Source organism: Schistocerca piceifrons, chromosome 9, assembly GCF_021461385.2.
Source record: "Schistocerca piceifrons isolate TAMUIC-IGC-003096 chromosome 9, iqSchPice1.1, whole genome shotgun sequence".
Lineage (NCBI taxonomy): Eukaryota > Metazoa > Arthropoda > Insecta > Orthoptera > Acrididae > Schistocerca > Schistocerca piceifrons.
In genome coordinates, this window is record NC_060146.1 from 206,761,579 (window position 1) to 206,786,856 (window position 25,278).

General features: G+C 44.9%; 1 protein-coding gene across 1 annotated transcript in view; it reads left to right on the top strand.

Moving 5' to 3' along the window:
* The first annotated feature begins 2,426 nt into the window (after positions 1-2,426).
* LOC124716862 (mucin-2-like) overlaps positions 2,427-25,278 on the top strand; it is a 47,427-nt gene continuing 24,575 nt past the window's right edge. Inside the window, exon 1 of the mRNA XM_047243414.1 lies at positions 2,427-2,520. Within this exon, the coding sequence (XP_047099370.1) occupies positions 2,427-2,520 (94 nt within the window). The remainder of the gene's footprint in view (positions 2,521-25,278) is intronic.

Below are 25,278 nucleotides of genomic sequence, written 5' to 3' on the forward strand. Positions count from 1 at the left end.
AGTTCCAAATTTTTTTTCCTAACATACGCGTTTATTAGGTTCTGATACTTTATTATTAGTTTAATATAAGTATATGCTATAATATTTGATGTTATGTAAATGTAAGTTCATCTTTTTTTGAGGGGTGACTTTGTTCGATTGGCTTAATCTACAGGACAGCTTGCGCTACTTGTATAATGTTATTTTGCTCCTATTTCTTTTACGCTTCGTAATTCACATGTTGCAAAGATTCTGCTACTGGGTAGGAACAGTGATCAAGTAAGCCTGACCTTGGGGTTTTACTAAAATGTGGGAATGATGAAATAATGTTTATCGTATGCAGAGAAGTATTCCAAATTTGTACCGCGCTGTTTGTAATGGAACTTTTATAAGCCTGTGTACTTATTGTTTGGACATGGTACTTTCCTTTTCATGGACGATGGAGGAAATGTGCGTTTTAATAGAGCTAACGTGGGAATTTTACGCACGCCCGTTGAGTAAACAGTGTGTTTTAAGAACTACTAGAAACATCCCTCAACTGCCGCTGGAGAGCGTTGCGATCGCGTATACCACGTTGAGGCCCACGTACAGTATGCACAAGTCGCATCGTTCCTTAGCGTTCAGCAGCACGTTGAACTTGGCACGCTCAACGTTAACGTTCGACAGAACGGTCCGTGTGCTGACGGCTTTACGTATTCATCCTGTCTGATCACCTGCATCCATTCACACCCTTTGTGCATTTCGACGGACTTGGGCAATTCCAGCAGGACAATGCGACGCCACACACGTCTATAATTGCTACAGAGTGGCTAAAAATACATCTACATCCATACTCCGCAAGCCACCTGACGGTGTGTGGCGGAGGGTACCTTGAGTACCTCTATCGGTTCTCCCTTCTATTCCACTCTCATATTGTTCGTGGGAAGAAGGATTGTCGGTACGCCTCTGTGTGGGCTCTAATCTCTCTGATTTTATCCTCATGGTCTCTTCGCGAGATATACGTAGGAGGGAGCAATATACTGCTTGACTCCTCGGTGAAGGTATGTTCTCGAAACTTCAGCAAAAGCCCGTACCGAGCTACTGACCGTCTCTCCTGAAGAGTCTTCCACTGGAGTTTATCTATCATCTCCGTAACGCTTTCGCGATTACTAAATGAAGCGCGCTGCTCTCCGTTGGATCTTCTCTATCTCTTTTATCAACCCTATCTGGTACGGATCCCACACTGGTGAGCAATATTCAGCAGTGGGCGAACAAGCGTACTGTAACCTACTTCCTTTGTTTTCGGATTGCATTTCCTTAGGATTCTTCCAATGAATCTCAGTCTGGCATCTGCTTTAATCCACGATCAACTTGATATGATTATTCCATTTTAAATCACTCCTAATGCGTACTCCCAGATAATTTATGGAATTAACGGCTTCCAGTTGCTGATGTGCTATATTGTAACTAAATGATAAGGGATCTTTCTTTCTATGTATTCGCAGCACATTACACTTGTCTACATTGAGATTCAATTGCCATTCCCTGCACCATGCGTCAATTCGCTGCAGATCCTCCTGCATTTCAGTACAATTTTCCATTGTTACAACCTCTCGATATACCACAGCATCATCCGCAAAAAGCCTCAGTGAACTTCCGAAGCCATCCACAAGGTCATTTATGTATATTGTGAATAGCAACGGTCGTACGGCACTCCCCTGCGGCACACCTGAAATCACTCTTACTTCGGAAGACTTCTCTCCATTGAGAATGACATGCTGCATTATGTTATCTAGGAACTCATCAATTCAATCACACAATTGGTTTGATAGTCCATATGCTCTTACTTTCTACATTAAACGACTGTGGGGAACTGTATCGGACGCCTCGCGGAAATCAAGAAACACGGCATCCACCTGGGAACCCGTGACTATGGCCCTCTGAGTCTCGTGGACGAATAGTGCGAGCTAGGTTTCACACGATCGTCTTTTTCGAAACCCATGCTGATTCCTACAGAGTAGATTTCTAGTCTCCAGAAAAGTCATTATGCTCGAACATAATACATGTTCCATAATTCTACAACTGATCGACTTTATAGCAACGTGCTGTTCAGAAGAGATCTCTACCACCACGTACTCTTACGGATTTATGGACAGCCCTACAGGATTCAAGATGTCAGTTCCTTCGAGCACTACTTCAGATATTAGTAGAGTCCATGTCACGTCGTGTCGTGGCATTTCTGTGTACTCACAGGGAGGGGGGGGGGGGGGTACACAATATTGGACAGGTGTATCAGTTTCTTTGGCCCTTCAGTGTAGAAGCTGTATAGTTGCGTGGTGTGGCAGGTGAGTGACGAGTATGCGGAAACAGCGGATCGGACTTGGCCGTGACGTCAGACAGGGGACGCAGGTTTTATAACGACGTACCCGAGGCGGCCGGGGTGTTTACCGGCCAGCGGGTGCAGCGAGATGGCGGCTCCAGGGACGTGGCTGGTGCTGGTGGTGGTCGCAGTTTCCGCCGCAAGCGCCGAGGTCGTCAGCTTCGGCCACTGCCCCGAGTACAGTCAGTATACGCCACGGCCGCTAACATTAGTTCTGTCGTTGTTATCATTGTTTTGTTTCTCGAATTACCACCGTTTCCTCGGCCTTAACTCGATTCCACGCCTTCTTAAATTCCGGTACGAGTCCGCGAGCTTCATGAATATTATGTCAGTGAACCAGCTTAGAACGCTAAATAAAATGTGTTTATTTATTACGACGTTTCGGCATATCTGCAACTAAGATGAAAAAAACTGGTTCAAATGGCTCTGAGCACTATGGGACTTAACTTCTGAGGTCATCAGTCCCCTGTAACTTAGAACTACTTAAACCTAACTAAATCTAACTGAACCAGCCTATAACGCCAAATAAAATGTGTTTATTTATTACGACGTTTCGGCATGTCTGCAACTAAGATGAAAAAAAAAAATGGTTCAAATGGCTCTGAGCACTATGGGACTTAACTTCTGAGGTCATCAGTCCCCTATAACTTAGAACTACTTAAACCTAACTAAACCTAACTGAACCGGCCTAGAACGCTAAATAAAATGTGTTTATTTATTACGACGTTTAGGCATATATGCAACTAAGATGGAAAAAAAATCGTTGAAATGGCTCTGAGCACTATGGGACTTAACTTCTGAGGTCATCAGTCCCCTAGAACTTAGAACTACATAGACCTAACTAACCTAAGAACATCACACACATCCATGCCCGAGGCAGGATTCGAACCTGCGACCGTAGTGGTCGCGCAGTTCCAGTCTGTAGCGCCTAGAAACGTTCGGCCACTTCGGCCGGCTAAGATGAAAGGACGCAGTTTTCGCAACATACAGATATCTCGTCTAAATCACATTGCAATTGGTTTTGATCTTTTGATGACTCTAAAAGACGGTAAACGGCAGCATCATCTGCGAACAAGCTAACTAGTTGTTAGATTTTAATACTGACACTGAACCTTGTTTCGAATTTAAAGTCTTCTGATGAGTGAATGTTTTAAAACATTTTTTAACTTTTTAAATATTTGTAGCCTGATGTATAACAAACCGCATGTTGCTCTTTACGTTCCTTTTATCCTAACTGCAGATATCTGTGGCTGGTAACTGTCGAAACGTCATAATAAATAAAGACATCTTATTTAGTGATCGAAGAGGTTTTGTTCATTAAATATTGGTTGCACATCTACGCACAACCCGTTTTTCGTGTCACATAATGCACACGATTTAAATACACAAATTAGTAGGATATTTGTCCAAGGTAATAATGTCAATACTGAATTTCATACACAAAAATTCTTGAGGGTATTTTTGTTCTGTTGTTGCAAGTACAAAAATGCATGATTTTTTTTTTTCACCAGACGCTTTTCGGTTTATTGAGGTAAAGCACCATCGGTGATTTATAATTCAGTTATATATATTTTGATTTGCTTTTGGATACAAAAACAGTTCGTTAAGACTATTTTGATTTGTACTTACGGTGATAATCGCTTGATTTCCGCTTACATCACGAAGCGCCGTCGTTGACGTTTTTCTGCATTAGACACTGATAATTTTTGCCTGATTTTCAGTTGTTCTGCAGCACTATGCGTTTCTTATGGTTTTCAGGCCACACTTTTACGCACACCACTGTTTTTTGTTTGTTTTTGTACTACTAAGTATGTGTCGTGGTTCGAGTTTTGTGGTGTCGTCCTCATAATCTTTCCACTAGTCTGTCATTGCCCTACAACCTTTTTTTTATTAGGTTATTGTATGTGTGTAACTCTATTTAATTATGTCGTTGTGTATTTATATATTATGTAAGAGTAAGGAAGGAATGGTGATGGAAGGTGCTTATTTATTCATTCATTTTTATTTTTTTGTTTGGGGGAAGGAGAAACCAGGATGAGTCGACATAAGTGTATAGTAGTGTGATGGAGTGTGAGTTAGAGGAGAAGGTGAGGAGCGAAAAGTGAAATGAAATTGGGTGGTGGGGGGGGGGGGGGGGGGAGGGGGTGAAGGATGGTAAACGGTCTTTTCTTTTTCATGTAATTTCATCAGTTATTTTATATAGATTCTGGTTTCGAATATTTATTTGGTCATTGAGCAACTGCTTATTTTGTGTTAATGCTTTTTGTACGTGGAAATTTTCTTGGAAAGGGAGGAGGTATCTGTCTTTAGTGATTTTTGTGATATTCATATCTTTCTTAAATATTGCTTGGTCTATGGTGCTCTTGTTTTAGATGATCTGGAAATGTTGAATGGTTTGTACGGTATTTAAATGCACTGATGTGTTCTTTATATCTTGTGTCGAATGTCCTGCCAACCATTCCAATGCATATCTTTTGACAATCTCTGCAACTGAGCTTATACATACCAGATTGTTGGTATCTGTCTGGTTTTGACTATTGTAGTGAGTTGTTTCTTTTATAAGCAATGGTAGTGCCTTGTTTTTTGAATCTGTTAGCTATTTTAGGTGTGAATTTGTTGTGGTAGGTCATTGTATGCAATTTTTTTTTTGTAGTAGTACATGTCGTATATGGCCACACAAATGAAGAACACAATAAAAAGCACAGAGTCCGCATATATCGATGTCTGATCCGCTTTAATAGAATGCCTTCCTCAGTGCCAACCAGCACATCGATCATGTGAAACCCAACTCGCAGGGTGTACTGAAAACTTTGGATCAGGCACTCAAGTAGGTGCAGTATGCCTCGATTTCCGAAAAGCATTTGACTCTGTACCACATCTACGATTATTATCAAAACTACAGTCGCATGGGGTATCAAGCGAAATTTGTGACTGGACTGAGGATTTCTTGGTAGGGACGATGCAGTATATTATCTTCGATGAAGAGTCATCCGCAGATGTAGAAGTGATTTCAGGTGTGCCCCAGGGAAATGTGTTGGAAATCTTGCTTTTCACATGGTACATCAGACCAGGCAGGCAATGTTAACAGTAACTTCAGAATTTTCGCAGATGGTGCAGCTATCTATAACGAAGTGTCACATGAAAAAATATGAGCAAATATTCAAAAAGATCTCGGTAAGATTTCCAAGTGTTGCAAAATTGGCAACTCACTTTAAATGTTCAGAAATGTAGAAGTGATCACTTCACAAAACTAAAAAGCCGAATGTCCTCTGACTACAGTCTCAGTGAGTCTTAGATGGAATCATTCAATTAATAGAAATACCTCAGTGGAACAATTTGTAGGGATACGAAATTGAACGATCACATAGGCTGACTCGTGTGTAAAGAGAGTGGAGGACTTCCGTTCACTGGTGGTACACTAGGACAATGCAGTCGAAGGAGGCTGTTTGTAAAACACTAGGGCGAGCTATCCTGGAATACTGCTCGAGTGTGTGGGACCCGTAACAAATACAGGCGCATGGGACTCTGAAAGTATACAGGGGAGGGCAGCACGAATGGTCACATCTTTGTCTGGCCCATGGTAGAGCGTCACTGAGATGCTGAAGAAACTGAACTGGCCGACGATCGAAGAAAGACGCGGACTATGCAGAGAAACACACTGAATTGCGAATAAGGACAGTTGTAGAATGGAATGACTACAATGAAAACTTCTGCCCGACCGGGACTCGAACCCGGATTTCCCGCTTGTCACGAGCGGTCGCCTTACCATTCGGCTATCCGTGCATGACTCACGGCCAAACTCAAACTTCCATATGTCGTCAACCATACGTCTACTCTCTGTACTCGTACATCCGTTATGTACACTCCTGGAAATTGAAATAAGAACACCGTGAATTCATTGTCCCAGGAAGGGGAAACTTTATTGACACATTCCTGGGGTCAGATACATCACATGATCACACTGACAGAACCACAGGCACATAGACACAGGCAACAGAGCATGCACAATGTCGGCACTAGTACAGTGTATATCCACCTTTCGCAGCAATGCAGGCTGCTATTCTCCCATGGAGACGATCGTAGAGATGTTGGATGTAGTCCTGTGGAACGGCTTGCCATGCCATTTCCACCTGGCGCCTCAGTTGGACCAGCGTTCGTGCTGGACGTGCAGACCGCGTGAGACGACGCTTCATCCAGTCCCAAACATGCTCAATGGGGGACAGATCCGGAGATCTTGCTGGCCAGGGTAGTTGACTTACACCTTCTAGAGCACGTTGGAAGGCACGGGATACATGCGGACGTGCATTGTCCTGTTGGAACAGCAAGTTCCCTTGCCGGTCTAGGAATGGTAGAACGATGGGTTCGATGACGGTTTGGATGTACCGTGCACTATTCAGTGTCCCCTCGACGATCACCAGTGGTGTACGGCCAGTGTAGGAGATCGCTCCCCACACCATGATGCCGGGTGTTGGCCCTGTGTGCCTCGGTCGTATGCAGTCCTGATTGTGGCGCTCACCTGCACGGCGCCAAACACGCATACGACCATCATTGGCACCAAGGCAGAAGCGACTGTCATCGATGAAGACGACACGTCTCCATTCGTCCCTCCATTCACGCCTGTCGCGACACCACTGGAGGCGGGCTGCACGATGTTGGGGCGTGAGCGGAAGACGGCCTAACGGTGTGCGGGACCGTAGCCCAGCTTCATGGAGACGGTTGCGAATGGTCCTCGCCGATACCCCAGGAGCAACAGTGTCCCTAATTTGCTGGGAAGTGGCGGTGCGGTCCCCTACGGCACTGCGTAGGATCCTACGGTCTTGGCGCGCATCCGTGCGTCGCTGCGGTCCGGTCCCAGGTCGACGGGCACGTGCACTTTCCGCCGACCACTGGCGACAACATCGATGTACTGTGGAGACCTCACGCCCCACGTGTTGAGCAATTCGGCGGTACGTCCACCCGGCCTCCCGCATGCCCACTATACGCCCTCGCTCAAAGTCCGTCAACTGCACATACGGTTCACGTCCACGCTGTCGCGGCATGCTAACAGTGTTAAAGACTGCGATGGAGCTCCGTATGCCACGGCAAACTGGCTGACACTGACGGCGGCGGTGCACAAATGCTGCGCAGCTAGCGCCATTCGACGGCCAACACCGCGGTTCCTGGTGTGTCCGCTGTGCCGTGCGTGTGATCATTGCTTGTACAGCCCTCTCGCAGTGTCCGGAGCAAGTATGGTGGGTCTGACACACCGGTGTCAATGTGTTCTTTTTTCCATTTCCAGGAGTGTATATTCCAGTACAGGTCAGACATTGTACTTGAAAGTCGCTTGCCAGGTACCGGCACAGAAATACGATACTACAGTGCCTGTGTTATTCTGATTACGATGCAATGTTCCTTTGGACGTGCATGCATGTTGAAATTAGGACGTGTTGACCCCATCGTGCCATTTAGACGCTCCCAAGTGGGGCCTTGACTGCGGTGAAGAAGCCGATTCAAACCACTTAATATTAGTGCACGTAGATACAGAAAACAGCAAACATAATTACACCTACTTCCATTTAGCCGTCTTATGTACGAACAAAGTCGAAAGGAACTTCGCATCGTAATTAGAATAACACAGGCATAGCACTGTCGTACATCCCGAGAAAGTCTATTCGGTAAGGTCGCAGAATCAGTACGAAGTGAGGGCTCTATCAATATACTGCAAGCCCCTTCGCATAATTCCTGTAAAGACCGCAATCACAAGTGTAAACTAATTACAGATCACACCGAGACGATTAAACAGTAATTCTTCACGTGCTCCATACGCAAACGGAACGAAAATAAAGCCGTGATTACTGGCAAAGCGGGGAATACCCCTGCCACGCAATACACAGTGATTGTATAGACGTAAATGCAAGGATTTCCTACGATGTAATAGTTCGTTACTTTGTTTGTACTTAAGACGGCTAAATGGAAGTAGGTATAATTTTGTTTGCTGTTTTCTGTATCCAGGTGTACTAATATTAAGTGGTTTGAACAGGCTTCTTCACCAATGTCGTGGCCCCACATGGGAACGTCTAAAGGACACGACCGGGCCAACGAGTCCCAATGTCAGTCGTATTACGTAGCGCTGATCCAGTTTCGCCACACTCCAGATATAATTGTCGATGTGGTATGGTTTCTAAACTGGTCCACTCTCTTCTCTAGTCTTCTTCTTGTCACTAATATCGATTTCCAGTACGATTCTGGAACATATGCTGTCTTCGAACATTATGAAGTTCCTCGAAGGTAACGGTCTATTGCCACAGGGTCAGCATGGATTCTGAAAATATCGTTGCTGTGAAACACACTATCTTTTTATCCTCGTGAAGTAATGAATGCTATCGACAGGGGATGTCGAATTGATTTCATGTTTCCAAAAGGCTTTTGACACCGTTCCTCAGACGCTGCTTCTAGTCAAACTGTGTGCCTATAGAGTGTCGTTTCAGTTGCGCGACTGGGTTCGTCTCAGTTGTAGTGACTGATCATCGAGTAATACAGAAGTCATATCTGGCGTTCCATAGGAAAGTGTTATGCACCCTCTACTGTTCCTAATCCGTATAAACGATTTAGGTGACAATCTGAGCAGCTATGTTAGACTTTTTGCAGATGGTTCTGTCACTAACTGTCTAGTAATGACACCAGAAGATCAAGATCAATTCTACAATTATTCGCACAATATATCTGTATTTTGCGAAAAGTGACAATTGACTCTAAATAATGAAAAGTTGAGGTCATTCACACGAGTTCTAAAAGCAACTGTCTACTAAGTAACTATGGAAAACAATTATGAACAAGTTAAATTGGAACGATCACATAGGTAAAGTTGTGGAGAAGACGAATCAAAGACTGCATTTCATTGGCAGAACACTTAGAAGATGCGACATATTCAGTAAACGGACTGCCTACTCTACACTTCTCCATCCTCTGCTAGAGTACTGTCGTACCTTATGGGATCCTTACCAGATGGGACTGACGCAGGACATAGAAAAACTTCAAAGAAGGGCAGCTCGTTTCGTACTATCGCGAAATGGGGAATGAGTTGGGGTGGAAACCATAAAAAAAGGCGTTTTTCGTTGCACCGAGAACTTTTCACGAAACTTCAGTCTCCAACTTTCTCCTCCGAATGCGAAAATATTTTGTCGGCGTCGACCTGCATAGGGACAAAAGACCATCGTAATAAAATAAGAGAAATCAGACCTTCCACGGAAAGATGTAACTGTTGGTTTTCCCCGTGCGCTGTTAGAGACTCGAACAGTAGAGAAATAGTGCGAAGTTGTTCGATGAACCTTCTACCCGGCACTTATTAAATTTTTGGAAATATGTGGTAAGTAGTAAGGGACGAAACTGCTGAGGTCATCAGTCCCTAACCTTACACACTACATAATCTAATTTAAACTAGCTTATGCAAAGGAAAACAGACAAACCCATGCCCGAGGGAGGACTCGAACCTCCGACGGGGGCAGCCGAGCGAACCGTGACACGGTGCCCAAGACCACACAGCTACCCCCGCGCGGCCGGCACTTAATAGTGGAGTGCAGAGATTTAGATGTAGATATTTCCAGACTGAATTAAATCACTACTTTGCTATCTAATTTCTTGGATTTATTATCTTGTAATGGTTTCTGTAGCTTTCATGTCAGCCGCATCGTTCACTATGGTTCCAATGTATCCTTTGACCCACACTAAGTTCACCCCAATGTTGATGACAGTTCATTTTCATTCATCCGGATCTCTATGCCAGAGCACAACGTATTCACAATTAATAAAAGAAAAAAATTTTAAACAGTACAACACTTGTCTTCATCGGCAAAATAACTTTATCATCTCATGACGCGTTTCGATAGAACCCCATCATTAGATATATTACAATCAATACAGAATATGTTTAGGACATAGATGGCGTTACGGAGCGAAGTAGGCAGTGACAAGATACTCTGTACAGATTTTAATACAGCTGGCGACGAGATTTTTCCAGAAATGCGTCATTAGGTAATAAATAAAATAAATAAAATTATTTTGCCGATCAAGATAAGTATTTTACCATTTAGTGACAATATGGTCCCAGATCTCTTCACACGTCTCTTATCTATAGTGTTAATAAAGTCCTAATAATAAAACGTTGATCTAAAAAATCGCAGTATTTAATGGACTGTGAACACACATTATTATACAGGGTGTATCAAAAAGAATCAACCGATTTCAAAAAGTCATAACTATTATAAATAAAAGAAATTATTCAGATTGTGAAGGGAGACGAAAATTTAATAGTCATGGGTGACTGGAATTCGAGTGTAGAAAAAGGGAGAGAAGGAAACATAGTAGGTGAATATGGATTGGGGCTAAGAAATGAAAGAGGAAGCCGCCTGGTAGAATTTTGCACAGAGCACAACATAATCATAACTAACACTTGGTTTAAGAATCATGAAAGAAGGTTGTATACATGGAAGAACCCTGGAGATACTAAAAGGTATCAGATAGATTATATAATGGTAAGACAGAGATTTAGGAACCAGGTTTTAAATTGTAAGACATTTCCAGGGGCAGATGTGGACTCTGACCACAATCTATTGGTTATGACCTGTAGATTAAAACTGAAGAAACTGCAAAAAGGTGGGAATTTAAGGAGATGGGACCTGGATAAACTAAAAGAACCAGAGGTTGTACAGAGATTCAGGGAGAGCATAAGGGAGCAATTGACAGGAATGGGGGAAATAAATACAGTAGAAGAAGAATGGGTAGCTTTGAGGGATGAAGTAGTGAAGGCAGCAGAGGATCAAGTAGGTAAAAAGACGAGGGCTAGTAGAAATCCTTGGGTAACAGAAGAAATATTGAATTTAATTGATGAAAGGAGATAATATAAAAATGCAGTAAATGAAACAGGCAAAAAGGAATACAAACATCTCAAAAATGAGATCGACAGGAAGTGCAAAATGGCTAAGCAGGTATGGCTAGAGAACAAATGTAAGGATGTAGAGGCCTATCTCACTAGGGGTAAGATAGATACCGCCTACAGGAAAATTAAAGAGACCTTTGGAGATAAGAGAACGACTTGTATGAATATCAAGAGCTCAGATGGAAACCCAGTTCTAAGCAAAGAAGGGAAAGCAGAAAGGTGGAAGGAGTATATAGAGGGTCTATACAAGGGCGATGTACTGGAGGACAATATTATGGAAATGGAAGAGGATGTAGATGAAGATGAAATGGGAGATATGATACTGCGTGAAGAGTTTGACAGAGCACTGAAAGACCTGAGTCGAAACAAGGCCCCCGGAGTAGACAATATTCCATTGGAACTACGGACGGCCGTGGGAGAGCCAGTCTTGACAAAACTCTACCATCTGGTGAGCAAGATGTATGAAACAGGCGAAATACCCTCAGACTTCAAGAAGAATATAATAATTCCAATCCCAAAGAAAGCAGGTGTTGACAGATGTGAGAATTACCGAACAATCAGTTTAATAAGTCACTGCTGCAAAACACTAACACGAATTCTTTACAGACGAATGGAAAAACTAGTAGAAGCCAACCTCGGGGAAGATCAGTTTGGATTCCGTAGAAATACTGGAACACGTGAGGCAATACTGACCTTACGACTTATTTTAGAAGAAAGATTAAGGAAAGGCAAACCTACGTTTCTAGCATTTGTAGACTTAGAGAAAGCTTTTGACAATGTTAACTGGAATACTATCTTTCAAATTCTAAAGGTGGCAGGGGTAAAATACAGGGAGCGAAAGGCTATTTACAATTTGTACAGAAACCAGATGGCAGTTGTAAGAGTCGAGGGACATGAAAGAGAAGCAGTGGTTGGGAAGGGAGTAAGACAGGGTTGTAGCCTCTCCCCGATGTTGTTCAATCTGTATATTGAGCAAGCAGTAAAGGAAACAAAAGAAAAATTCGGAGTAGGTATTAAAATTCATGGAGAAGAAATAAAAACTTTGAGGTTCGCCGATGACATTGTAATTCTGTCAGAGACAGCAAAGGACTTGGAAGAGCAGTTGAATGGAATGGACAGTGTCTTGAAGGGAGGATATAAGATGAACATCAACAAAAGCATAACGAGGATAATGGAATGTAGTCTAATTAAGTCGGGTGATGCTGAGGGAATTAGATTAGGAAATGAGGCACTTAAAGTAGTAAAGGAGGTTTGCTATTTGGGGAGCAAAATAACTGATGATGGTCGAAGTAGAGAGGATATAAAATGTAGACTGGCAATGGCAAGGAAAGCGTTTCTGAAGAAGAGAAATTTGTTAACATCGAGTATAGATTTAAGTGTCAGGGAGTCATTTCTGAAAGTATTTGTATGGAGTGTAGCCATGTATGGAGGTGAAACATGGACGATAAATAGTTTAGACAAGAAGAGAATATAAGCTTTCGAAATGTGGTGCTACAGAAGAATGCTGAAGATTAGGTGGGTAGATCACATAACTAATGAGGAAGTATTGAATAGGATTGGGGAGAAGAGAAGTTTGTGGCACAACTTGACCAGAAGAAGGGATCGGTTGGTAGGACATGTTCTGAGGCATCAAGGGATCACCAATTTAGTATTGGAGGGCAGCGCGGAGGGTAAAAATTGTAGAGGGAGACCAAGAGATGAATACACTAAGCAGATTCAGAAGGATGTAGGTTGCAGTAGGTACTGGGAGATGAAAAAGCTTGCACAGGATAGAGTAGCATGGAGAGCTGCATCAAACCAGTCTCGGGACTGAAGACCACAACAACAACAACATAACTATTATGTTATTTGAGATATGTGAGTGAACAACGTACTGTTGGAAAGAGCAAACTCTGAGTTTTACTTGGTTCCCGCCAGGTAGCAGCAGTGTGCGCCTACTTCAGGTCTCGTAAAAATGAATGGAGTCGGGATAACAGAAAGCGTTTTGTGTTCTACGTTTTGCGCAGTGCGGATCAGTAACAGCTGCTCAGCGTGACTTTGGTACTGGGTGTGGTGTGGATCCTCCCACAGCACAAAGCATTAGACGGTGGCATGAACAGTTCCGAGAAATAGGTTGTCTCTGTAGAGGCAAATCGCCGGGCCGTCCCCGAGTGCCTGATACAGACGTCGAACGCATCCGCCACAGTTTCACGAGGGGTCCGCAGAAATCCGTTCGCCGTGCACCTCGACAGCTCAGCACGCCCCGATGTCCGTGTGGCGTGTGATGCGTCGACGTTTACACATGGAACCGCACAAAGCTCAGCTGCTGCAAGATCTTCGTGAAGATGACAAACAACAACGTGTGGAGTTCTGTAATTTCGTTCTTGGCAAACGCTTTGCGTTTAGTGACGAGGCAACATTCCATTTGAATAGAAAGGTGAACCGTCATAATGTGAGAGTATGGGGTACGGAACAACCACATGAAGTTGTACAGCATGAGAGGAGCTCTTCAAAAATTAATGTATTGTGTGCAGTTTCACGGGAAAATGTGTACAGTCCATTCCTCTTTGCCGAGAACACTGTTACAGGAAGCACACATCTCGATATGCTAGAGAACTTTCTTTTCCCACAGTAGGAGATTGAATCGAACGACTTCATGTACCAACGGAACGGGGCACCGCCACACTAGCATCTGGAAATGAGGGAATTTTTAAATCAAAGGATTACTGAACGTTGGGTCGGTCGCACTGGACCGAATGATTGAGCCTTACTTTACAGGCCTCCAAGGTCAGCTGATCTGACTGTGTGTGACATTAATGAATGAACTGAAACATCGCATAACAGCAGCTGTGGAAACAATACTCAAGACACGCTCCCTGCCGTGTGGGAACAATCTGAATACCGCACTGACATATATGGCGTGCATCTCAAGGCGGGCATACTGACCACAAAACGCCTTGTTGTCCCGACACCATATTTGCTAGAACTGAAGTGGGCGCATACTGCTGCTATCTAGCGGGAACCATGTAAAACACAGAGTTTGCTCCTTCCAACAGTACATTTTTCAAGCACGTATCTCAAATAACATAGTAGTTATGATAATATTTAAATCTGATGATTCCTTTTGGTACACCCTGTATTTGCTATTACTCCTGAAGCAAGCTGTGTGTTATGGTATCATATTTCGGATCGGTTCTGTGGTTTCGCAAAGAATATATCTCGGCGCCGAAAATAGCAGTCAGGACGATCTGCGGTGCCAGTTCGCGAATTTTGTGCATGTCGTTCAGGCGGCGCTGTATTCCTACTCTGCTATCCTTATGCAACAAGCACCCACATGGGCTTTGTCGTCGATCATAATATGAACTCATTCAAAAGAAACTGTTACACTCAGTAAAGAATAGATGGAAAGACGGTCTGCAATTAGACAACATCTTTAACGTTTTACAGGGAGGCGATAGCTATTCTCCAGGTATCATTTTCATTAGGCGTACAGTATAAGTGAAAAATTGGAGTCATAAACCTCAGATTTTCAAGTCGAAGAGCTGCTTGGGGCACATTCCTTTTACCTTTTACCGTGTACAGGAGTTCAGGGCCTTGTACTGTAAGGTGCTATTTATTGTTTATATTATCGCAGATCTTGTATCTTTTATTTTTTATCCTATCTTCTGTTTTTTTTAAAATTCACTTATCATTTTTCTGTTAATTACGCAAGACTCGTTCCTCTTATGGTCTCGCAGATCCTGATCAATTAAAACTACAGTGGCAGAGGGGGTCACCTGATTTTAAAAACTTGCATTTTTTCATTTGCTGCCTTTAACGCTTAGGAAAAAAATTTAAATTTTTCTGTACGGTGGTTAAGAACTTGCCCGCAACAGATAAACGTTTCCTTTGTGTAGTGTCCACTGACTGTGTATTGCTATTCTTGTTAAAACCAGTCAGCGATGTCAACCATTCCCACAAGCGAGGAGAAGTGTTACGATGTCATACAGAGACTCCGCCACTTATTTTGCAGGGGTCTACACGAGCTTTCGTGATTTAATACCATGAATAGCCCACGTGGCTTGCTAATGCGCTAAACACGGCATTTGTGCTTGAGTTTAGTGACCAACATTCTGTGCCGTGGGATGTCGACGAATGAAGATGCGCCAAGTTAAGTCTCAATGCCATGCCGGTGTTAACACTGGTAGGATGCTGTTTGGTGAGTCCCTTCCAACTGTTTCTTTGCGTGAACACAGATCACCGACAGCTTTAACCATCCTAAACGATATTTGAGGCGGAAACGTTATGAAGAGCACTCTACTGTTTGCGCAATTCAGAAGGGTGCTTACTGCCTCAGCGGAAGTTATGAAACTGTTTTTGTACATTCACACGGGCTCTCAAATCCGGTTTACTGTGACCCCATCACCCTTCCAGATGCTGCTAAAGAAGTATCGGATCGGCCAGGAAGTTATTCACTTCCGTCATTTAGTCAATGAGAAGCGCATTTTCTCTTAACTGAGACGAAAAGGGTACAAAAACGTCTTGCACCATTCTAAATTTGGAGAGTAATACTGAGTTGACAGACTTCACAAAAGAATATCGGCGTTTGTGAACTGAACTCTTATGCTTACCAAATTACACCGAAGCGCCAAAGAAACTGCTATAGGCATGCGTATTCAAATACAGAGATATGTAAACAGGCAGAACACGGCACTGCGGTCGGCAACGCCTATATAAAACAACTGTTGTTACTGCTGCTACAATGGCAGGTTATCAAATTTTAAGTGAGTTTCAACGTGGTGTTATAGACTGTTGACTGCAAACATGTTACCTGGTCGGAGAGTCTCGTTTAAAATAATATCGAGCGGATGAACGTGTACGGGTATGGTGACAGCCTAATGAATCTATGGGCCCTGCATGTGAGCAGAGGATTGTTCAAGCTGGTGGAGGCTCTGTAAGGGCATGGGACGTGTGCAGTTGGAGTGATATGGGACCCCTGATACGTCTAAATACGATTCTGACAGGTGACACGTACGTAAGCATCCTGTGTGATCACCTGAATCCATTCATGTCCATTGTGCATTCCGACGGATGCATTCCGACGGACTTGGGCAATTCCAGCAGAGCAATGCGACACCCCACACGCTCAGAATTGCTACAGAGTGGCTCCAGGAACACTCTTGTGAGTTTAAACACTTCCGCTAGACACCAAACTCAGAAGACATGATCATTATTGAGCATATCCGGGATACCTTGCAACGCGCTATTCAGAACAGATATCCACCGCCTCGTACGCTTACAGATTTATGCACAGCCCTGCAGGGTTCATGATGTCATTTCCCTCCAGCACTACTCAGAGCCATTTGAACCATTTTCCAACTGCTAGCTACAAAATATTTACTAATTCTGTGTATACGAATAGAGATGGCTGTTTCCTCATTCAGAAGTTTTCTAGGCATTCCAAGCCAACAAATTGTTGGAGTAATGTCTCATGGGTGATACCTTATGTCGCAACGCCTGTGATCTAGGCGGGTGTAATAAAACTCATTGCTTGGTGTTTCTCTTCTTGCGCCGCCTCCCCCCTCTCCCACCCCCCCCTCTCCCTCCCTCACGCTTCCCCCCCCCCTCTCTCTCTATTAAAAACATCACGAAATCATTGAGCGCCTCCCTTGTAAACACTGATGACGTCAGAACAGATCATTTTCAGAGCCCACAACAAGGAGTGGCGCAACTTTGGTAGCTGGTGGTCTGAGAGCTGCAGCCCCTATCGCTGGGCGGCATACTTTCCAGCCATTAGGGTCGCGGCAGATGTGTTTTGACGCAGCCGCATAGATGTGACCAGGAAATGCGGTGATGGCATGATGGACGTTAATGGACGCCTGCACGAATTCTCTCGCTCTTATTCTAGGGACCAGCGTCCTGTATGTTGTCACCACGCCAATCACTGGGGAAGAAAAAACAGTAAAGACCTCTTTCTATCGAACATTCAACAACGAACAAGAATTTACTCATGTAAACGCCAGGCGCGCGTGAGGAAACGGGATCAGGTCGTATTCGCTTCGCATTCTCTTGTGTTCGCTCGTGTTCCGCTTTTTGTCGGCCTTTTAGCGAATTGCCAAAGGTAGTTCGCGTTCTCTTCCATTCGGCGCCAGCATATAGAAAGCTTTCGTCTGCTGTCCCCTCTATATTTGTTGTTGCTGACTCGAGTTGCGGGAGCGACAGGTGGTCCGAAGAGAAAGTATTGTTGCCGTTAGAAGAACATAGGTATCATATGTGCTTCTGGGCTCCAAGGGATCTGCAGCACGTATGTCCAAGGAAAAGAAATATGAATAGTAAAAAATTGCCGAAGCACTCATAGGTCCTACTCGGAACGTGAGATACAAATACACTCCTGGAAATGGAAAAAAGAACACATTGACACCGGTGTGTCAGACCCACCATACTTGCTCCGGACACTGCGAGAGGGCTGTACAAGCAATGATAACACGCACGGCACAGCGGACACACCAGGAACCGCGGTGTTGGCCGTCGAATGACGCTAGCTGCGCAGCATTTGTACACCGCCGCCGTCAGTGTCAGCCAGTTTGCCGTGGCATACGGAGCTCCATCGCAGTCTTTAACACTGGTAGCATGCCGCGACAGCGTGGACGTGAACCGTATGTGCAGTTGACGGACTTTGAGCGAGGGCGTATAGTGGGCATGCGGCAGGCCGGGTGGACGTACCGCCGAATTGCTCAACACGTGGGGCGTGAGGTCTCCACAGTACATCGATGTTGTCGCCAGTGGCCGGCGGAAGGTGCACGTGCCCGTCGACCTGGGACCGGACCGCAGCGTCGCACGGATGCACGCCAAGACCGTAGGATCCTACGCAGTGCCGTAGGGGATCGCACCGCCACTTCCCAGCAAATTAGGGACACTGTTGCTCCTGGGGTATCGGCGAGGACCATTCGTAACCGTCTCCATGAAGCTGGGCTACGGTCCTGCACACCGTAAGGCCGTCTTCCACTCACGCCCCAACATCGTGCAGCCCGCCTCCAGAGGTGTCGCGACAGGCGTGAATGGAGGGACGAATGGAGACGTGTCGTCTTCAGCGATGAGAGTCGCTTCTGCCTTGGTGCCAATGATGGTCGTATGCGTGTTTGGCGCCGTGCAGGTGAGCGCCACAATCAGGACTGCATACGACCGAGGCACACAGGGCCAACACCCGGCATCATGGTGTGTGGAGCGATCTCCTACACTGGCCGTACACCACTGGTGATCGTCGAGGGGACACTGAATAGTGCACGGTACATCCAAACCGTCATCGAACCCATCGTTCTACCATTCCTAGCCCGGCAAGGGAACTTGCTGTTCCAACAGGACATTGCACGTCCGCATGTATCCCGTGCCACCCAACGTGCTCTAGAAGGTGTAAGTCAACTACCCTGGCCAGCAAGATCTCCGGATCTGTCCCCCATTGAGCATGTTTGGGACTGGATGAAGCGTCGTCTCACGCGGTCTGCACGTCCAGCACGAACGCTGGTCCAACTGAGGCGCCAGGTGGAAATGGCATGGCAAGCCGTTCCCCAGGACTACATCCAGCATCTCTACGATCGTCTCCATGGGAGAATAGCAGCCTGCATTGCTGCGAAAGGTGGATATACACTGTACTAGTGCCGACATTGTGCATGCTCTGTTGCCTGTGTCTATGTGCCTGTGGTTCTGTCAGTGTCATCATGTGATGTATCTGACGCCAGGAATGTGTCAATAAAGTTTCCCCTTCCTGGGACAATGAATTCACGGTGTTCTTATTTCAATTTCCAGGAGTGTACACTACTGGCCATTAAAATTGCTACACCACGAAGATGATGTACTACAGACGAGAAATTAAACCGACAGGAAGTAGATGCTGTGATACGCAAATGATTAGCTTTTCAGAGCATTCACAGAAGGTTGGCGCCGGTGGCGACACCTACAACGTGCTGACATTATGAAAGTTTCCAACCGATTTCTCATACACAAACAGCATTTGACCGGCATTGCTTGGTGAAACGTTGTTGTGATGCCTCGTCTAAGGAGGAGAAATGCGTACCATCAAGTTTCCGACTTTGAGAAAGGTCGGATTGTGGCCTATCGTACCGAGCGAGGTGGCGCAGTGGTTAGCACACTGGACTCGCCTTCGGGAGGACGGCGGTTCGATCCCGTCTCCAGCCATCCTGACTTAGGTTTTCCGTGATTTCCCTAAATCGTTTCAGGCAAATGCCGGGATGGTTCCTTTGAAAGGGCACGGCCGATTTCCTTCCCCATCCCTCCCTAACCCGAGCTTGTGCTCCGTCTCTAATGACCTCGTTGTCGACGGGACGTTAAAAAACACTAACCTAACCTAACCTAACCTATCGCGATTGCGGTTTATCGTATCGCGACATTGCTGCTCGCGTTGGTCGAGATCCAATGACTGTTAGCAGAATATGGAATCGGTGGGTTCAGGAGGGTAATACGGAACGCCGTGCTGCATCCCAACGGCCTCGTATCACTAGCATGGCTGTAACGGATCGTGCAGCCACGTCTCGATCCCTGAGTCAACAGATGGGGACGTTTGCAAGACAACAACCATCTGCACGAACAGTTCCACGACGTTAGCAGCAGTATGGACTATCAGCTCGGAAACCATAGCTGCGGTTACCCTTGACGCTGCATCACAGACAGGAGCGCCTGCGATGGTGTACTCATCGACGAACCTGGGTGCACGAATGGCAAAACGTCATTTTTTCGGATGAATCCAGGTTCTGTTTACAGCATCATGATGGTCGCATCAGTGCTTGGCGACATCGCGGTGAACGCACATTGGAAGCATGTATTCATCATCGCCATACTGGCGTATCACCCGGCGTGATGGTATGGGGTGCCATTGGTTACACGTCTCGGTCACCTCTTGTTCGCATTGACTGAACAGTGGACGTTACATTTCAGATGTGTTACGACCCGTGGCTCTACCCTTCATTCGATCCCTGGGAAACCCTACATTTCAGCAGGATAATGCACGACTGCACGTTGCATGTTCTGTACGGGCCTTTGTGGATACAGAAAATGTTCTACCGCTGCCCTGGCCAGCACGTTCTCCAAATCTCTCACCAACTGAAAACGTCTGATCAATGGTGGCCGAGAAACTGGCTCGTCACAACACGCCAGTCACTACTCTTGATGAACTGTGGTATCGTGTTGAAGCTGCATGGGCAGCTGTACCTGTACAAGCCATTCAAGCTCTGTTTGACTCAATGCCCAGGCGTTTCAAGGCCGTTATTACGGCCAGAGGTGGTTGTTCTGGGTACTGATTTCTCAGGCTCTATGCACCCAAATTGCGTGAAAATGTAATTACGTGTCAGTTCTAGTATAATATATTTGTCCAATGAATACCCGTTTATCATCTGCATTTCTTCTTGGTGTAGCAATTTTAATGGCCAGTAGTATAAATTCGTTGAATACTTGCGTAAGGCGGGAACGGAGTGAATAAACACAAACTTAAACATTATTTTTGTTAAAAAGTAAAAGCACAATAAAACCCCTTGAAAGTAAACAAATGCGAACATGCATCTATTATGCTGATTAAAACATACGAGCCGCGCGGAGTGGCCGCATGGTTTGAGGCGCCGTGTCACGGATTGCGCGGCCACTCCTGGCGGAGGTTCGAGCCCTCCCTCGGGCGTGGGTGTGTGTGTTGTTCTTAGCATAAGTTAGTTTAAGTAATGTGTAAGTCTAGAGACCGATGACCTCAGCTGTTTGGTCCCTTACGAATTCACACACATTTAAAACATACGAAAGACTCAAGTCGAAACAAGGCCCAGGGAGTGGACAAAATTCCGTCAGAGCTACTGATAGCCTTGGGAGAGCCAGCGATGACAAAACTCTTCCACCTGGTGTGCAAGATGTATGAAACAGGTGAAATACCCGCAGACTTCAGGTGGGGTATAGTAATTCCAATTCCAAAGAAAGCAGGTGCTGACAGATGTAAAAATTACCGAACTATCAGTTCAATAAGTCACGGTTGCAAAATACTAACGCGAATCGTTTACAGAATAATGCAAAAACTGGTAGCAACCGACCTCGGGGAAGATCAGTTTGGATTGTGGAGAATGTAGGCACATGCGAGGCAATAGTGACCCTACGACTTCCCCTAGAAGATAAGTTAAGAAAAAATAAACCTATGTTTATAGCATTTGTAGACTTGGAGAAAGCTTTTGACAATATTGACTCGAATAATCTCTTTCAAATTCTAAGGGTGGCAGGGTTAATACAGGGAGCGAAAGGCTATTTACAATTTGTACAGAAAGCAAATGACAGTTATAAGAGTCTAGGGCCACGAAACGGAAGCAGTAGTTGAGAAGGGAGTGAGACAAAGTTATTCAATCTGTATATTGTGCAAGCAGTAAAGGAAACAAAAGAAAGATTTGGAGTAGGAATTAAAATCCAAGGAGAAGAAATAAAAAATTTGACGTTTGCCGATGACATTATAATTCTATCAGAGACAGCAAAGTACTTGGAAGAGCAGCTGAACGGAATGGACAGTGTCTTGAAAGGAGGATATAAGATGAACATCAACAAAAGCAAAACAGGGATAATGGAATTTAGTCTAAATAAATCGGGTGATGCTGAGGGAGTTAGATTAGGAAATGAGACACTAAAGTAACAGACGATTTTTGCTATTTGGGGAGAAAAATAACTGATGATGGTCGAAGCAGAGAGGATATAAAATGTAGACTGTCTATGGCAAGGAAAGTGCTTGGGAAGAAGAGAAATTTGTTAACATCTAGTATAGATTTAAGTGTCAAGAAGTCGTTTCTGAAAGTATTTATATGGAGTGTAGCCATGTATGGAAGTGAAACACGGGCGATAAATAGTTCAGATAAGAAGAGAATAGAAGCTTTTGAAATGTGCTGCTACAGAATAATGCTGAAGATTAGATGGGTAGATCACATAACTAATGCGGAGGTACTGAATAGAGATGGGTATAAGAGGAATTTTTGGCAGAACTTGACTGTGGGGTGTCGCATTGTCCTGATGTAATTGCCCAAATCCGACGGAATGCACTATGGACGCGAATGGATGCAGGTGATCAGACAGGATGCTTACATATGTGTCACCTGTCGGTTGGTAGGACACATTCTGAGGGTTTAATTAGTATTGGAGGGCAGCGTGGAGGGTAAAAATAGGAGAGGGAGACCAAGAGACGAATACACTAAGCAGCTTCAGAAGGATGTAGGTACGTTGCAGTTGTTACTCGGAGATGAAGAGGCTTGCATAGGATAGAGTGGCATGGAGAGCTGCAGCAAATCAGTCTTTGGACGAAGACCACAAAAACGCATGAAAGATCTGATTATTCTCTTTGCTTAATTTCATTGTATCTGTAAATACACGGCTGTTGTATCGCCGTTATGTTACAGTTTTTTATGTTAAATCAAAATGGTTTACCTGGGATCACTTTATCTGCACTCTAACGTACTATACAGGGTGGTCCATTGATTGTGACCGGGCCAAATATCTCACGAAATAAGCGTTAAACGAAAAAACTACAAAGAACGAAACTTGTCTAGCTTGAAGGGGGAAACCAGATGGCGCTATGGTTGGCCCGCTAGATGGCGCTACCATAGGTCAAACGGATATCAACTGCGTTTTTAAAAATAGGAACCCCCATTTTTTATTACATATTCGTGTAATACGTAAAGAAACATGAATGTTTTAGTTGGACCACTTTCTTCGCTTTGTGATAGATGGCGCTGTATTAGTCACAAACGTATGAGTACGTGGTATCACGTAACATTCCGCCAGTGCGGACGGTATTTGCTTCGTGATACAGTACCCGTGTTAAAATGGACCGTTTACCAATTGCGGAAAAGGTCGATATCGTGTTGATGTATGGCTATTGTGATCAAAATGGCCAACGGGCTGCTCGGTATCCCGGACATCATCCAAATGTCCGGACCGTTCGCCGGATAGTTACGTTATGTAAGGAAACAGGAAGTGTTCAGCCACATGTGAAACGTCAACCACGACTTGCAACAAATGATGATGCCCAAGTAGGTGTTTTAGCTGCTGTCGCGGCTAATCCGCACATCAGTAGCAGACAAATTGCGCGAGAATCGGGAATCACAAAAATCTCGGTGTTGAGAATGCTACATCAACATCGGTTGCACCCGTACCATGTTTCTATGCACCAGGACATCACACACATCCATGCTCGAGGCAGGATTCGAACCTGCGACCGCAGCAGCCGCGTGGTTCCGGACTCAAGCACCTAGAACCGCTCGGCCACAACGACCGGCGTTTGCAGATGATGCTGCCATTTACCGTCTTGTAAAGTCATCAGATGACCAAAACGAATTGCAAAATGATTTACATAAGATATCTGTATGGTGCGAAAAGTGGCAATTGACCCTGAATAAGGAAAGGTGTGAAGTTATTAACGTGAGTACTAAAAGAAATGAGCTAAATTTCGATTACGCGATAAGTCACACAAATTTGAAGGCTGTAAATTCAACAAAATTCTTAGGGATTACAATTACAAATACCCTAAATTGGAACGATCACATAGATAATGTTGTGGGTAGAACCAACCAAAGATTGCGATTCGTTGGCAGAACACTTAGAAGGTGCAATAGGTCTACTAAAGAGACTGCTTACACCGCACTTGTCCGCCCTATTCTGGAGTATTGCTGTCCGGTGTGGGATCCGCATCAGATGGGACTGACGGATGACATCGAAAAAGTACAAAGAAGGGCAGCTCGTTTTGTATTAGCGCCAAGTAGGGGAGATAGTGCCACAGACATGATACGTGAATTGGAATGGCAACCATTAAAACAAAGACGTTTTTCGTTGCGACGGGGTCTTCTCACGAAATTTCAATCACCATTTTTCTCCTCCGATTGCGAAAAGATTCTGTTGGCACCGACCTACATAGGGAGAAATGATCATGACGATAAAATAAGAGAAATCAGGGCTCGCACAGAAAAATTTAAGTGCTCGTTTTTCCCGCGCCCCGTTCGAGAGTGGAACGGTAGAGAGCCAGCTTGAAGGTGGTTCAACGAACCCTCTGCCAGGCATTTTATTGTGAATAGCAGAGTAATCACGTGGATGTAGATGTAGAACTGCCACTTACGCAATTTGTTCAATATAAGTACCAGAGACGTCGGCCATATGCTCAATCCGTAAAACGACGTGATCAACCGTTGTTCGCAGCCGTTCTTCTGGAATCTGAGCGACGTGACCTCCAGGTCAGGTAGGGACCGAAAGCGTCCCTGGTAAACGCGTCCTTTTAGATACCCCCGGAGCAAAAAGTCACATGGGTTCAGATCAGGTGATCTCGCAGGCCGTGCATCAGTGAAACCTCTGACGATAGCAAGTTCGTGAAAGGTCGCATTACGAGTACCCTGCACTGCGCGAGCGTCATGAGGCGTTGTCCAATCTTGCAGGAAAACAGTTGCACTCTTCCAAAGCAGGCCTCACATGCTGTACGAAGAGTTCTCGATAATATGCGGACGTCACGTAATACTTGATAGGTGTATCCTCTTCAAGAAAGAACGGACCCAGAATGAACGCACTTGTGAATCCACATTACACAGTCACACAGGGCAAGTGCAATGCTTCTCCGTGCACAATACGCCGTTTAATCGTGCCCCACACTCGGCAATTCTGTGTATTCACTGCTACCTTCAGTGTGAAATGTGCCTCGTCACACCACAGAATGTTGCCCAGCCACATGTCACCAACTTCGACCCGTGCCAGAAACTGAAGGACAAATTCGGAATGTTGCTGTGGATCATGATGTTTCAGTTGCTGCACCATCAGCATCTTGTACGGGTACGAGTCTAAAATAGATCGTAAAATTCTAGATACTGTTAACTGTGGAATGGGCAACTTTCGTGTCACTGCACGAGCACCAGCACTACCCGGGGCACGGGCTGCACGGTCAGTTAGAGCAACAGCGAACTCGCGAGTAACTTCCACCGAGATATGACGCCTTCCTCTTCCAGGTGCCTCATCAAGTTACCAATGTTTTAGAAGTTCATAATTTTCTTTAAACCATTTAATGTCATCG